At 47.5% G+C, this 14491-nt stretch overlaps 1 protein-coding gene across 3 annotated transcripts; it reads right to left on the reverse strand.

Moving 5' to 3' along the window:
* Positions 1 to 41: 41 nt before the first annotated feature.
* Positions 42 to 14491, reverse strand: FXR2 (FMR1 autosomal homolog 2). 3 transcript variants are annotated; one of them, XM_042256620.2, is made up of 17 exons: positions 14043 to 14491; positions 8336 to 8388; positions 7901 to 7994; positions 7441 to 7512; positions 7178 to 7326; positions 6832 to 6925; positions 6250 to 6366; positions 4781 to 4951; positions 4438 to 4516; positions 4022 to 4131; positions 3709 to 3795; positions 3203 to 3425; positions 2798 to 2995; positions 2507 to 2707; positions 2316 to 2411; positions 2072 to 2172; positions 42 to 987 (listed from the first exon to the last, which is right to left on the reverse strand). In XM_042256620.2, exons 1-17 carry the CDS (start codon positions 14121 to 14123, stop codon positions 982 to 984), a joined length of 1932 nt encoding a protein of 643 aa, XP_042112554.1. In that variant the 5' UTR covers positions 14124 to 14491; the 3' UTR covers positions 42 to 981. The 3 variants fall into 3 exon arrangements, with proteins under 3 accessions (XP_042112554.1, XP_027830761.2, XP_014954111.3); XM_027974960.2 differs by lacking the exon at positions 42 to 987 and adding an exon at positions 1041 to 1741 and having other exon boundaries at positions 2798 to 2971; XM_015098625.3 differs by lacking the exon at positions 42 to 987 and adding an exon at positions 1041 to 1741.

The raw sequence follows: 14491 nt of genomic DNA on the forward strand, positions 1-14491 counted from the left end.
GGCGCCAACATCCCCCTCCCTTAGGCCAACCCAGGTGTCCCATTCTTCCCAGCCCCCAACACTCCCCCCAGGGGACCACACCCCCTCTCCACCCAAGACCCATAAGTCAGGCCTTCCAGCCCCAATAGCCTGAACATCTACCCCTCCCTTCTTAAGCACAGCGATTTAAAGTCAATATCTTTGCACAAAGGGATCAAGTAGAGGGGGATCAAGAGCCCTCAGGGTCAGAGTTGTGCTGGGAAGAAGGTGGGAACACCCAACCCACTAACCCAAACCTTTTTCTGGTGCCTACCACAGCTCAAGCCCCTGACCAGCCCCGGGGCAGAAAAGTCAGGCAGTCAGGAGGCAGGCAGGCAGGCCATTTTTGTTTCCTGAGTCATCCCAGCAGGTGCTTGGGTGGTGATACAACCCCTTGCCAGGTGAGAAAATTTAAACTCTCACCACTATAGCCCCCAAACCTAGGTTTCTCCACATGTTTTATCTCTAAACCTCAGAGTTGGGAGGCAGGGCACAAGGAAGCCCAGAAGAACCAAGGCTGAGAGATCAGTGATACTGATGCTGGAGAGGAAGCCTGGATCCAGAGCAGAGTACCAGCAGGAATGAGGGCTCGACACCTAGGTTCCAGGGGCTGTCTTGAGGGAACCCTGCTCCCCATGCTCCCCAAGGCCCAGCCCAAGCCCCAGGCCTCAGGTAATCGGATTAAGCAGCCTGCCTTGGCTCTCAGCTCTTAGCAGGAACAGCTCCAGCTCTGAGCAGCCCTACCTAGCCTGCTGTGACTCAGGGTATAGGAGTGGCCTAGCTCCCTCTACCAGCAAACCTGGGGGAGGGGAGAAGCAGCAAGGCATCGGCTGCTTTTCTCTAGACCAGGAGGGTACCTGGGCCTGGGGAATTCAGGAATGTCAGAAATTCCTAGACGTAGACCATCTCTGGAATGCTAGAGAAGCCAGTTGTGGTGATACAGGAAACAAGGGCCAGGGCAGGTCACTCCTATAGAAACAGATGGACCAAACTGGGCACAAGGAAGGTACAGGAACCAGAGAGCCATTTGGATTTTTTTATTCTCTTTTTAAATACTGTACAGTGAAAAATAAATACGCCTTCTCATCCACCAGACAAGGTTGGTCCCCCCCTCCCCTGGGGGACCTTGTCACCCCCCTTCATACACACCCCTGGTTCTACTCCAAAACCTTCCCCATGCCTCCCACCCACTTATACCCTTACTATCCCCGTCTTCCACAGTGATGAGGCCCCAGAAATGGGGGGTACAGGATGGGAGGAGGGATAGCAGGGGAGCCCCCCTGAACTGTCAAATCTGGGTGGGTCAAGGAGCACCCCGCACCAACAGGCGGAGAATGGGGGTGTTCAGAGAGAGATTGGGGCATTAGAGGATAAAGGCACATCCAGTCTGATGGGGAAGGAGAGAGACTCCCCTCACCCTGGGGGTAGGGTGGACAAGAGGGAGGGGGTAGGACCCTGTTACACACCCCTCCACTAGCTCCTGGAGGCTGGGGGGGACCCAAGCTGCTGTGCCACCCCCCTCCCCCCTAGATAAGAGCAGCTCCAGCGCAGGTCGGTCGGGCCTGTGAGGGCCATTGGTGTTGGGCAGCAAGCGAGATGGAGAAGGGAGGGATGCGGGCTGGAGGGTTTATGAAACCCCATTCACCAAACTACCCAACTCCAAGGGGGCGGAGAGCTCCCCATTCTCTGAGGGGCCCTTAGGAAGCTTGCTGACAGAGTCACCCTGAAGGGAGAGTGGGAAAGAAAATGGAGAGGAAGGAAAGGAGGTCAGTAGAAATTCAGGTAATGCCATTCCCTACCACCTAAGAGCTCCAGGCATCTGCTGGGACCCAGTGGTTGGTCGCCAGTAGTCACTTTTACTGGGATCCAGAAAATATGAACCAAATGGCCCTTTCTCTTCTATACAAACTTTTCACTATTCTACATGTAGCCTAAACTCCAGCTGCATGCCTTCCCTGCAATTTCACAAGCGATTTCTTAGCGAGTTTTCATGTGCCCCCTACTCCAGAGCAACACAAAAGGTAGTGGGGTAAACTATGTCTTCCTTGCCTACCTTCTGCCCTGAAAGAGAATCCTCTGAAGGTTTAGTGCGATCCAGGGGTGGCCGCTGGCGGCTCTGAGACTTTGCTCGGGAGATATAGTCAGCCACAGTCACTGGGGAAGACAGAGGATCAAGTTTCAGAAGGAACCCAGGTATCCAGCCCCTAGACACCCACTGGACCCCAACCCCTAGTTTCCACAGGATAGGAGGCATCCTGTTCTCTGAGGCAGTCTGCTGGAATCCAGTGTTAGCTCACCTGGCTGACGGTCTCCACTGATAGAACCATCAGTCCGGTTACCACGGTTACGGCGGCGGCGGCTCCGATTACGACGCTGGGGTCTTGACTCATCTTCTGTGGGGCATGGGAAAATGAGAACTGCGCATCAATCACCCACCCCCTCAATTCTTGCCCAGCTGCAATCTTTCACACCCTCACACACCCCTTACCCAGGCCATTCTCCGTCATGCCGGGCCCGTCGGATTCCAGGCCTCCATCCATGACAGTCCTGTCCTCGTCGGTGCGGCGGCGGCGCGAGCGGCGGCGTCTGGCGCTTGCTGGCGGGGGTTCCCCCGGCTCTGAATCAACGGGGGGCTCTGGTTCGGATGTGTCCAGTAGGCTGTAGGGATTACTGTCTGGGTCCTTCAGCACTGGTTGGAGGAAGAAGGAGTTGGGAGTCAAGTGTCCACCATCTTTCTTTTTGGCCCACATTCATGAGCCCAGCTGTCTGCTTCTGGTACCTGAGCTAATCGATGAAGAGTTGTATCTTGAGGTGGGCCGGGGGGCAGGTGGGGGTCCCCTACCCCGGCCTCCTATCGGACGCCTCCGGCTTTCTTCCCCCCGGGTCGGGGCATCCCGGTCGCCAGGCCCAGCTCGGGTGGGCTCCTCCCTCTTCTCTGACTCCGTCTCAGAAGCTGTGGATAGGTCTGAGTTGGGGCCTGAAGAACACAGTGGCGTTCAAACAGGGTCCCTCACTCTATCCCAGGATCCATCCCCACCCCCAAGCTGGAAAATTCTCCCTCTCACTCCTTAGTCCCTCAGCCAATCACTTCATCTTCTCAATCACCCTTTCCTCAAGCTTCCACCCAGACCTCTGCCTCCCACACCCCATCACTGCTTACCCCCCACTCCCATAGATATCTCACCATAGGCAGGACCGCCTGTCCTCCGGCCCCGGCCCCGGCCCCCATAGCTGCCCCCATAGGTTCGTGTGGTATGAAGGGAAGAAGAGGAGCTCTCATCAGTGGTATATCCAGCCTTGTCACTGCTGCCGCTGCCCCGCCCACTTCCAGGAGGCCGAAAGCCCAGCCCAATCTGCCGAAGCTGCTCATCAATCTGCAGCCTCTCCAAGCGGAGCTGCTCCACCTCCTGGTTGGGTAGAAAAACAAGGAAGGAGAAGTAGGTGAAAGATCAATAGTCTCTCTTCACGCTTCTCTGCCCCAACTGTCCCTAGGGACCTGAACTCTCAGGAACACAAGGCTTAAAAAGGAAAATGATGGGTTCCAACTCCACAGCCCCAATTTTCCACCTAACAGTTTCTATTCTACTCAGAGATACAAACTGGAAACCACCACTTTTAACTCCATCCAGCATGCTCCTCAGTCCCCTGTACACATGGGTCTTTCCTCTCCCAGGCTCCTGGCTCGGGTACCTGCAGGTAGGAGAGGTGATATTCCAGCAGAGCTTGAGCATTGCTGATGTTTTCTCGGGTGCCAACAAATATGAAAGGAACCATGCCCTGGAGAGCAAAGGACACATAGATTAGAAACAGACTCAAATCAAGTATTAAGTCCACCTTGTCTAAGAAGCCTACCCAAAAGGGATCTTTCTAGGCTTGCCATCTACTAGGAAAAACCAAAGTTCCCACGCCCTATCCCCTAGAAATCCCAGCCCTCAAAAGAATGGCTTGGAGAACAATTCATATCTACTCTGGAAACCAATCTCTAGGTGTAGTTGCCCCATACCTCTTCCCTGGGGTTCTTCTTGTCATTATCACCTTCAACTCGAACCCTCACCACACCGGATTTATCCACAATCTCCTGGATCACTTTCCCGTTCTTTCCAATCACTTTGCCTGAATAGGTAAAGGAGGAGTCAGGCTTTTTTTTTTTTAAAGGAAAGAAAAAAGAGCAAAAACAGTTTTCCAGCTTCTATGCAAGAATTCTGTTTAATGAATCTCCTGCTTCTAGGCTTCTAGTGTGTTTTCACACCACAATCGCTAGGAATTAATTCTCCCATTTTTGTCACTCCAATTACAGACTGTTTGGTCTGTCCTCGTGAAACGAAGTGCACTGGGAGGTGCGAAGCCAGAATCACTTTAGAGCATCTCACATCTGGCCCCCAACATGTTCTCTTATATACATACACAACCCTAACTCACCAACCAGATTCCTGGGCACTTGCACGGAGTCCTCAGAAAACTCAAGATAGCTCCGGGCCTGTCGGCATGCTTCAGGAGTCTAAGAGAAGAATGGGGAGTTATTAATAAAACAGAGGACCTGGATCTCAAACAGTGATCTTCCTGCCACTCTCTGTCTTTGGGAAAATGTGCTGCCACCACAGTCTGGGAGGGAGGAAGCAACTATACACCAGTTAAAGGAAAAAAAAGGTATGCACATTATTTAAAAAAAGGGGAGAGAGGTGAACACGACAGGCTTCCTTTCTATTTCACACACTCTTCTGTATCCCCGAAGGGACCTAGACAACAGATATCTTTTGCTGACCTCCCCATAGATGCGGAAAGTGCAGGTCTCTTCACCCAATTCAATGGCAGTCACCCCAGGTACTTTTCGGGCCTGCTGGATGTTGGCACCATGAGTCCCAATTGCTAGTCCCATCAGGTCCTCTCGCACTGTGAACTCCTCTTGGAAAGCTGCCGCCAGCTGCTTGCTTGTCTGAAAGAAAAAAAGACACTGACTTATAGGAATCATGGTGAAATCTCAGACACCTGTCCCGGGAATCTGACACTTTGCATAACTTCAATAAGAAAAGACTGTGAAAGAAAGCCAGAACTATCTGGAAGTCCACTGACCACCAGGACCTGTGTGGAGAATTTAGGAATGCTTCATTCCATTCCTACCTTCTCAGTACCAATGGCTTGGTGGGCAGGGGAGGTAATGATAGCAGGGTTTGGGCTAGGAGCCATCAAAGTTCTGGATTTGGCTCTAACACCATCTGGTTGTATAATCCCAAACAAAACATACTCTCTGTGCCTCTGCTGTTTCCCACTAAACGATTACCCCTGACCTGCCCCATTCCCAGACTAACAGGATTAAATAAGACTGGTGTTTAGAAAGGACTTTTCACATGGTAGATGCAAGTGTAAGGAATATTTACCTTATCCAAACCAATACAAACTCCCAAAATAAAACCCAAAAAGTTGAGGAGAAAGCAAGAGGTTAAGAAAAGCATAAAAAGAGGCTATGACACACCATGTTACCACTTCATTTCTCAACCAGCCCTCAGAGGGAGGCCTGAGTACAAAGGGAGGCAAAGGGAAAGGCTCTGGCAGCACCCTGAGGAGCATCCCTGGAGAAATACAGATTACCATTTGCACAGGCTCCCATAAAGATCAGTTCACTTGATTAAAAGGAAATGGATGTTCAAATAACACATACACGTGTGCACCTCACTTAGGACAGTATAATTCCTAAGAGAATCTGACCATCATAAGATGTCAGGATTCAAAAAGACCTTGTATAAACACTCTCTTTCAACTTCCTCATTGTCACAGATAGGAAGAGAAAACTCACTGGAATCAAATTATTTGCCAAAGGTCAATTATTTGACAAAGCAAGACAGGATTGATTCCAAGACTAGGGATCTTTTCCAGTGTACAAATGGCTCTCACAAAGTGGTTTGGTTCTCAGAGGTAATTTGGGGGCACCCAGTGGAGGTAAGACCCACACCTTCTTCTACTTTTAGACAGACTTGTTCTGATTCATCTGTCTTATGCATTGTGCTTTCAAGTAAAATTTCACTTGGTCACATGGTCCCGTAGCTTTAAAAAAAAAAGCTTCACACAAAAAACATGATGGAGCTCTGCCATCCAGAGATGAAATAGCAGACCCAGGTTTAATGGCCCAGAAAGATCTTAACCTCTGTTCTGTAAACATAAGAGTATGAGTGGAGGATGAGGTGGGAGGGAAGACAACAAGACCATTCAGCAGTAAAAAGTGGAGCCCAAACTTACCTCGAGGTGCTTGGTAGCTTCTTCATTGCGTGACATGAGCAGCAGTTTGGTGCGCAGGCTTCGAAAATGCATATCACCCAGCAGGGATGCTCGCTTCACAGGGGCTTCCGTGGTTGACTGGAAAGAAACCAACAGAAAAGTCACTAAAAACTGCCTATGTTTTAGAGGAGAGTCAGGAACTGGGAAATCAGGACACCTGAGTCTCTGGAAAAGGGCAGGAGTTTAAGAAACAAAGTTGAGGAAGAGAAAATCACTGTTGGTCTCACAAGGGCCTACTATCTGGATGCCTATGGGAACTGATCTTACGTGGCAAGCACAAGTGAGATTCATACTGTTTCTGACAGTCCAAATATGCAAGAAGGGTCCTTGACCCATACTGCAATATGATGGTCAGGTTGAAAAAAAATTAAGGCATACATGAGAAAGACTAAGGAATAGTAGGGCTAACCTGGGTCCACAGGATTCAGGAGGAATAAAGTCCTTTCTGACAAATAAATATAAGCACACTTTAGCTCTTCCCTTCTTGCAAAAGAGTTAAAAGGGGAGAAGGGCTTAGGTGAAGTTCAGGCAAAATAAACTCACCAGGATGAAGAGCTCACTATTTGTGATGTTGAGAAAGATGCAGTTCGCTCCCAATGCTTTCTTAAACTCTTTATGGACGTTTTCATTGGAACAGCTGCAGAGAAAAGAGAACAGTGCTCAGAGGGCAGAGTGTAGAGTATAGCTGAACATTCACGGGAGAGAGAGGGACTGAGAAAAACAAGGACTTCAGTTAAAGAACAGAGATGAGGAAACAGAACTGGGAGCAGAGAAGACTCTAGAGGGTCAAGGGAACACAAAACACACTGGGAGCAGGGCCTGGGACAAACACGTGCAGAGATGAGGACCATAAAGGGGGTCCCCCACACCCAATATCCCAAACACTCACGCCTCTCTCAGATCCTCAGGCACAGCCATGGTAACCTTGAAGAAGCTGCCTTTGGTTGCAAGGGGATTGGGATTAACGGGCCGAAGCCGTTCCAGGGTGACAATCTCATTGTAAGTGGCATCGCAGGCAGCATATTCAATAACATAGAACTGGCAGAAGGAAAGAAAGAAGGTGTGGATAACATGAGCTTCTGTCTCCCACCATCCTCTGACAAAAATGTTTCAGCAGTTCCCCCAAAGACCTTGACAATCAGTCACACTCACATCTCCCTTCATCATCCGCACCCGGGCCAGCCACCAGCCACAAGGCTCTTGCTCATTGGCTCGAGAATAAACCTGAAGAGAAGTTGAAAATAAAAGAGATCTTGAGGCCCATCTAAAAACATCAAGAATAGAATGAGCATTAAGACACTTAAGAGGCATCCTAGACCAAGATAAAGGAAACTAGAGGAAGGAGCTGCTAGTTAACATCAGAGGACACTGGAGTTCAGATGCTGTTATCGTAAATGGAAGCAAAGTGGATCCCCTGAAACTAGGAAGCTCCCTAAAGGCTTGATTCATCACAATGGTGATGGACACTTCACTCCTCCACAGACTGCCTAGCTGGATGGAGGAAGGAGAGTGCAACAAGCAGTAAGGAGCCTATGATACCTGTATCAGGGTAAGGGAGATGCAGAATCCTGGGAAAAGTGATGTTTAGAAAAGGTGGACTTCAGGCCCTTACCTCCACTTCATCCCCTTCTGTGATCTCCTTGTTATAGTCAGCTGGAGGTGGTAGCCGGACATCCCCAAAAGGAATCTGTCTTTCACTCTGCCAGCTACAAGGGAAACAGTGATACAATAGCTATTCAGGCTAGTGTGGTTGCCTGTTTCTTCAGAAAAAGGTAACTTCCTCCACTGGACATTTTCCATCTTTGCTGGTGATTAGAAGCTAAATTCCAGGCTCTGCTCCATACCAGTGTCTTCCATCTCGTTAGAACCTAAATACTGAGTCAAATGCCCCCACCAGCACCATTTCCTCTCCTAGGATCCATACAAGTCGCCCACCCAAACCCCTGGCTCTTGCCCACCTATTACATGCCTCATGGGACTCAGTCGCCCCTTCTCCACTCTCCTTCTAGGACCTAGTATGCTGGATTCTCTATTCCCAAGGTCTTACTTGTTTTCAAAGAAGATGGTGACAGAGTCTTCATGGACATCCTTCACAAAGCCCTAGAATGGATTTTAGAACCAAGTGAAAAGAAAAAAAAAAAAGACAATTAACCACCACCTCAGCCATTAGAGGAACAGGCACCTTTGCAGCATCTTATACTAGAGGTTGGGCTTCTCCGGTGGCTCAGTGGTAGAGAATCCGCCTGCCAAGCAGGAGATGTGGGTTCAATCCCTGGGTGGGAAAGATCCCCACGAGGAGGAAATGGCAACCTACTCCAATATTCTTGCTTGGAAAATGCCATGGACAGAGCCTGGGGGGCTACATACACTCCATGGGGTTGCAAACAGTCAGACCCGACTCAGCAACTAAACAACAAAACTAAGGTTTCTTTTTCTGGCCACACCACACAGCTGGTGAAACAGTTCCCAGATCAAGGACTGAACCCAAGGCCATGGCAGTGAAAGCCCAAATCCTAACCACTAAGCCACAAGGAAACCCCCACCCCACCCCCCCCACTGCCTTTTTTTTTTCCTCTTGTAAAACTAGTTTTAGATGGGAACACAAGCAATCTAAAAACCAGGCTAGGGAAAGCTGCACTGGGGAAATAATACAAATGGTGAGGTAGCAAGAAAAGAAATAATACTGGCATGGACAGAGATGTTAAAAAATCCAGAAATAAGATGAGATAGACATTAAGTAGAAGGGAAAAACATCACCTGTATCAGAACAGCCTGGAAACTAGTGGTCTCCTATGGCTCCCATAGGGCCCTATCTTCTGCCTCCTGCTGTACTGAGCGGCTTGCCAGAGTTCAATTAAAATACCAACAACATTCAGCAAAGCTAAGAATATCCCATGAGACAGTGTGAGGCTGTCCTGGAACACCTAGAGGACACCAGGATCTGCCAAGAAAGGGTCTAACTCCTAACACAGCAAGAGACCTGAGCAACTTGCTGCTCTGATGCCTGGGCCATACGAAAATAATCAGAACACTGGACAAGTTCAAAGTCCAAAAACAACCTACAGAAAGAAAAATTAGGATTTAAAAGACGTGAGGGAATTCCCTGGTGGTCCAGTGGTTAAGACTTTCACAGCTGTGGACCAGGGTTCAATCCCTGGTAGGGAACTACAATCCTACAAGTCACGTGGTATGGGCAAATAAATAAAGATGTAAGATTTTTTAACGTTAGACTATGACACTGCTAAGAATTTGAAAAGGGTAATAAAATCTGTAGAAGACCCCAAACTTGAGACCTTGACAAGGAACAGCAACAGGAATGATTGAATAGCTGGCCTACCTATTTTCTCTTTTTTTTTTTTTGGCCAAGGCAGTGAAAGCGCTAAGTCTGAACCACTGGACCGCCAAGGAATTCCCTACTTCTATCTTCTCTGTCTTCACCGAGAAAGCCAAAGCTAAGAGTTCAATCCTATGCTCCCAGTTTTCCTACCTTTTCTATTTTTCAAATACTCAAAATTAGGGATTGCTAATTTTGATAAAGTCCAATTTATCAATTTGCTCTTTTGGTTTCATATCTAAGAAATATTCACCTAATCCAAGACCACAGAAGTTTCCTCCTATGTCCTTGTCTAGAAGTTCTATAGTTTTTATTTTACATTTAGGTCTATGATCCATTTTGAGTTAAATTTTTTAATATGGTGTCAGATACGATTAAAGTTCATTTTTAACCTATGGATGTGCAGTTCTTTAAACACCATTTGTTGAAAGACTGTACTTTTTCCAGTAACTGCCTTTTCATGTCTGTCAAAAATCAGAAAATTCAAACTAATGTATACTGACAAAAAGCATTAGCGGAAGACTTTTGGGAATGACAGAAATTGTGGTGATGTTTCATTTTATGTGTATGTCAAAACTTAAATTGTATGGTTTAAATTTGTATGCTTCATTGTATGTCAATTATGCCTCATTAAAGCTTTAAAAAAAATTAGGGGTTTCAAAAAGCAAAATAATTCTTATACTATTCCTAAGGTTTGCAGATAGGAACAAAATATGAGCTTAGGAGAGAAAATACCAAAAATGCACACTTGGGTCATTCCCACCTCAGGGAGAACTGGTCAATCATAAACACTTAATTCACTGTTCTTTCCTTAAATCTAAACCTAAAATTTCCCTCTTGATATGAGCCATCTTCCTCTTCTTTTGAGAAAGGATCTCATTATGGAGTCTTACTACTGCCCAGGACTCCTGGTCCTGCCTAGCCTTACATACCCATGCTTTAGCTTTCTCTGCCATTCCCTTCCTTGGAAACGTTTTTCCCACTCTTCATTCAGCTCCATCAGTGCTCACTCCTCCTCTTCTCCACTCACAACTGAGGCACTTTTACTTTTCACTGTTTGCCCAAGTTCCTCTTCTCTTTTGGGTTCTTCCCTTTAACTCCTTCCCCTCCACTTCTTTTTTCCTTAGCTCCTTTTAAGTGTCCTCCTCCCCTCCTCCCACAATGACTATTATATCTCTTCCCTCTCTTTTCTTCCTTTATAAGGGTCTGTCTGGATTTCTCTAAAAATTTCATCTAGCCTCTGCAGCTGACTTTATCCAAAATGTCTATCTCTAAGCTTTAGAAACAGTTAATGAAGAGAAAGTTAGCTATTTTCAAAACATTTCTGGGATGAGATAAAACACTGTGGAAAAGATAGAAGAGAGTCACTTGCCTGCCTTTTTTGTGAAGAGATTCCCCACTCCTAGATATAATCATTCACAAAAAATGCACTTTTCCCTCACATTACTCAGCAGTTCAACAAAACATCACTCATTCTTACACTTCTAAGGTCTTTTTTTTTTGTCAAAGATTCTCCAAAACAAGCTTTCTCCTCAATTTCATATTCCAATTCACTCTCTGCTCCTTAATTCCACTCACATTATCCCAGTTTTTTCCTTCATAGATACCAGTGGTAGAAAGTGAGTTCCTCGTTCTGCTCAATCCATGCTCACTGAGAAGATAAGCAAGGGAGGGCAAGAGCAGTTAAGTGAATCTCTAGAAGGCTACCTAGATCCAAAGGATGACTCAATTCAATTCAACAGTCATGGCAAATGGGCTTTGGCTTATAGGTGGATGCTATATCCTTAACAAAGGAGTAGGTATTGGGATATCCAGGTAAGGTCTAGAAAGTTGGATGGCCATGCCCGAGAAGATGAACGGATAGTTCACTTGGGAGAGTACACCTTAAGGAAATATGTGCATTAAGTTCTGACAGAAAAGGAAGAGTTGATGGGATAGCTACAAGATAACTTCTGGTATTTTCAGTTCTAGCTTGTAAGAAGAAAAAAAACAACAGGACCCATTTCTGAGAGAGATGCACGGAACCTCCCCAGATTTATAGTTCTAGAAGCAATGTAAACACTCCTTGAACCACACTGAAGTCTGCTGAGTCATGAATATTAAATCAGCAGCAAGGTCAGATTCAGTAAGTATATGGCACTGAAAGTTAAGAAAGATTACTGAATTTAAGGATGTTTTGTTGTTCAAATGAGACAAGGAGCAGAAAATGCTAAAGTGGCCAAAATACAAACTCCATATTACCTGGCTTTTAGTTGAACTCCAAATTCTATTCTCTGATTCAAAGCATCCTATCTTTGATTCACTGAATCAAGTCTATCACTGCCATATAGCCCACAGGAGAAAAGAGAAAGATTCAGAGACAGACTTTCTACTTGACACTTATATGTGGAAAGGGAAACATGCCCCTTCCCAGCAGTCTCACACGGTTAATTCAAACTGGATACTGATCTTTCCCATGCTTCCTGGAACAAAAGCAAACATTATATCTTGATCTCAGACTCAATTTAAGAAGCACTTTCTTGGGGCTGGGAAGGACCCTGATGAAGGACAGGATATTGTGGGAAATTAGGTTAAAATCTTATGAGAAAGGGTATTTCAACAAAGGTAAGCAAGCCTGAGGGAAAAGGATATAAGAGACAAATGTACTCTATCAGAATCAGAAAGGAATTAAGAGACTTTGCCAAAGAAAACAAATGGTATGGAGGCATGCTAGAGAAAAAAGTCCCATGAGTTAGGAAAGTATGTAGAAAAAGAATGAAAGAAGGGGTAAATTGGGAGCTTCCTTCTTCCATGTTAGCTGGGTCATGGAATAGGTAGTTTTGGGGGATTATGCAGAAATACTAGGATAAAAAGCCACAGACTTAAATTGAGAAATTAAGACAGATGAGGTTACGCATAGGCAATGAAGAATATAAAGAAATCTGGTGAGGGGAAGTCAGGCAGGAATGAATAGGCATTTAGAGTGGGTCAAAGATGACCACTGAACTTATCAATTGAAGCTGGGGCAGAAACCTACTCCAAGGGCTAATATGAGACCCTTTCCAGTTATAGCAAGATACGACTTCACAGGGAAGGAAAGTCATTTCCAAGATACCAAGGTGGAGAGGTCCACTACGGGAGGAAAGGCTTGAGGGGAAGTGGAGGAAAGGGGGCTCTTGTCCTCACAAATAATGGATGAGGGCAAAATGAGAGAACAAGTCAGGAAGCAGGAAAGTCTCTGAGACAATCCCAGGCATAAAGCACAAAGCGGTTCAAACTAACAACATAACAACAGTGGCAAAAGAAAAATTCCTGAGAGGCAAGAGGGGTCTCCCTCTAGCTTAATATAAATGAATGGGGAAAAAAGTGTCCTAAAAAATAGATTCAGGGGACTTCCCTGGCAGTCCAGTGGGTAAGACTCTGCATTCCCAATGCAGGGGGCATGGGTTTGATTCCTGGTTCAGAAACTAAGATCCTGAATGCTGCACAGCCAAATAAATGAATATTAAAAATGTAAAGACAGTCCTCTTCTCCTTTAAAAAAAATAAATAAATAGACTATTGGGTTTCCAAATTGGGCAGGTTGACCAAAAGTCTTCTAGAAGTGGAAATCCTTAAGAAAAAGATAAACAGAAGTAATCCTCATGAGATCTCATTTTAGATAGAGAGTAGGAGTATGAAGCTCACACTCCTCAAAATGAAGAAACTATATGAATGATTTGAATGTATGAGGTCAACGTGAGATGACAAATACAAAACCATCCTCCAGTAGAAGAGCAGACCAACTAGCCTTGGAAATAAAGGGGTGGGGTGAGAGAGACTTGTGAAAAGATGCCACCTTATGGCTAGGAGGCAACTAGACTGATACAGCCCAGAGTTCCTGAGGTCAAAGATACTAAATGTCATAAACAGCTTCTGACCGTTTCTCCTTGGTGTGGGAACAGAAATATAAGATGAAAGTGGAGTGAGTCTTTCAGAGCCAGTAGGCAGAGGCCTCTCCGAGGAAGATGAAAGGATCTAATATGGGACGGCTTTCCCAAGGGGGTAATAGGGGAGAATAAAGAGAATTCTCCATGTGCTTGGACTGTGGGGAAGAGGTGATTAAGATCCAAGGTATGCCTTCTATTAGGAGACAGGAAAAGTCAATAAGACGCTAGGGTAAATGGGGTCTCTCCTGGGGGCTGCGGGGGCGCTGATCCAAGCACAATAATGCCCTGATGTTCATTCCCAGAGATGCGGGTAAAAGCAGGTGTAACAGAGGGGCCAAAAATAAGGGGTTAACTTCCAGAAGTCTCCCCCAAGGAGGGCCGCGGGTGGGATCGTGGGTCCAAGGTTCTAAGGGTCAGGGCTAGCTCCAGAACCTCGATCCCACCCCACTCTTCCCCGTTCTGGCTGGAGGGAGGGGGCTGAAGACCGCGTCCCTGGCCGGCGCGCCGCCTCACCTTGTAGAAGGCCCCGTTGGAGCCGCGCACCTCGACGGGCAGTCCCGGCTCCACATCCCCCCCCGAAGCCAGGCCGCCCATGGCGCCGCCACCGCCTCCGACTCCCCCGGCGGCGGCTGCAGCAGCGCTCTGAGTACGGGCCGGGCCAGGTCCCCGGCGTCTCCCTGGAGGAGGAGCTGGAGGGGGAGCCGCGGGGGGCGGGAGCCGGGCCGGCCCCACGGCGGCCCTGCCACAGCCAACGAGCAGGGGGCCGGGGCCGGGCCGCTCCCCGTCCGCCGCCGCCGCCTTGGTCTCCGCCACCGTGAGGAAAACGGCCGCCGCCGCCGCTGCCTTCGTCACCTCAGCTTCCGCCCGCCGCCGCCCCCGCTGCAGCCTCAGTCCCGGGACCCACTGCTGCCGCTGCCTCTACACGGCCTCCTCCTCCCTCTGCCGCCGCCGCCACCTACTGC

Source organism: Ovis aries, chromosome 11 (genome assembly GCF_016772045.2).
Source record: "Ovis aries strain OAR_USU_Benz2616 breed Rambouillet chromosome 11, ARS-UI_Ramb_v3.0, whole genome shotgun sequence".
NCBI lineage: Eukaryota > Metazoa > Chordata > Mammalia > Artiodactyla > Bovidae > Ovis > Ovis aries.

Coding starts and splice junctions, on each gene's coding strand:
- FXR2 (XM_015098625.3), bottom strand. CDS start 14,123: ATGGGCGGCCTGGCTTCGGGGGGGGATGTGGAGCCGGGACTGCCCGTC. Junction 7,327..7,440: donor TGCGGATGATGAAGGGAGAT/GTGAGTGTGACT, acceptor TCCTTCTGCCAG/TTCTATGTTATTGAATATGC. Junction 4,132..4,437: donor AGTGCCCAGGAATCTGGTTG/GTGAGTTAGGGT, acceptor TTACCTATTCAG/GCAAAGTGATTGGAAAGAAC.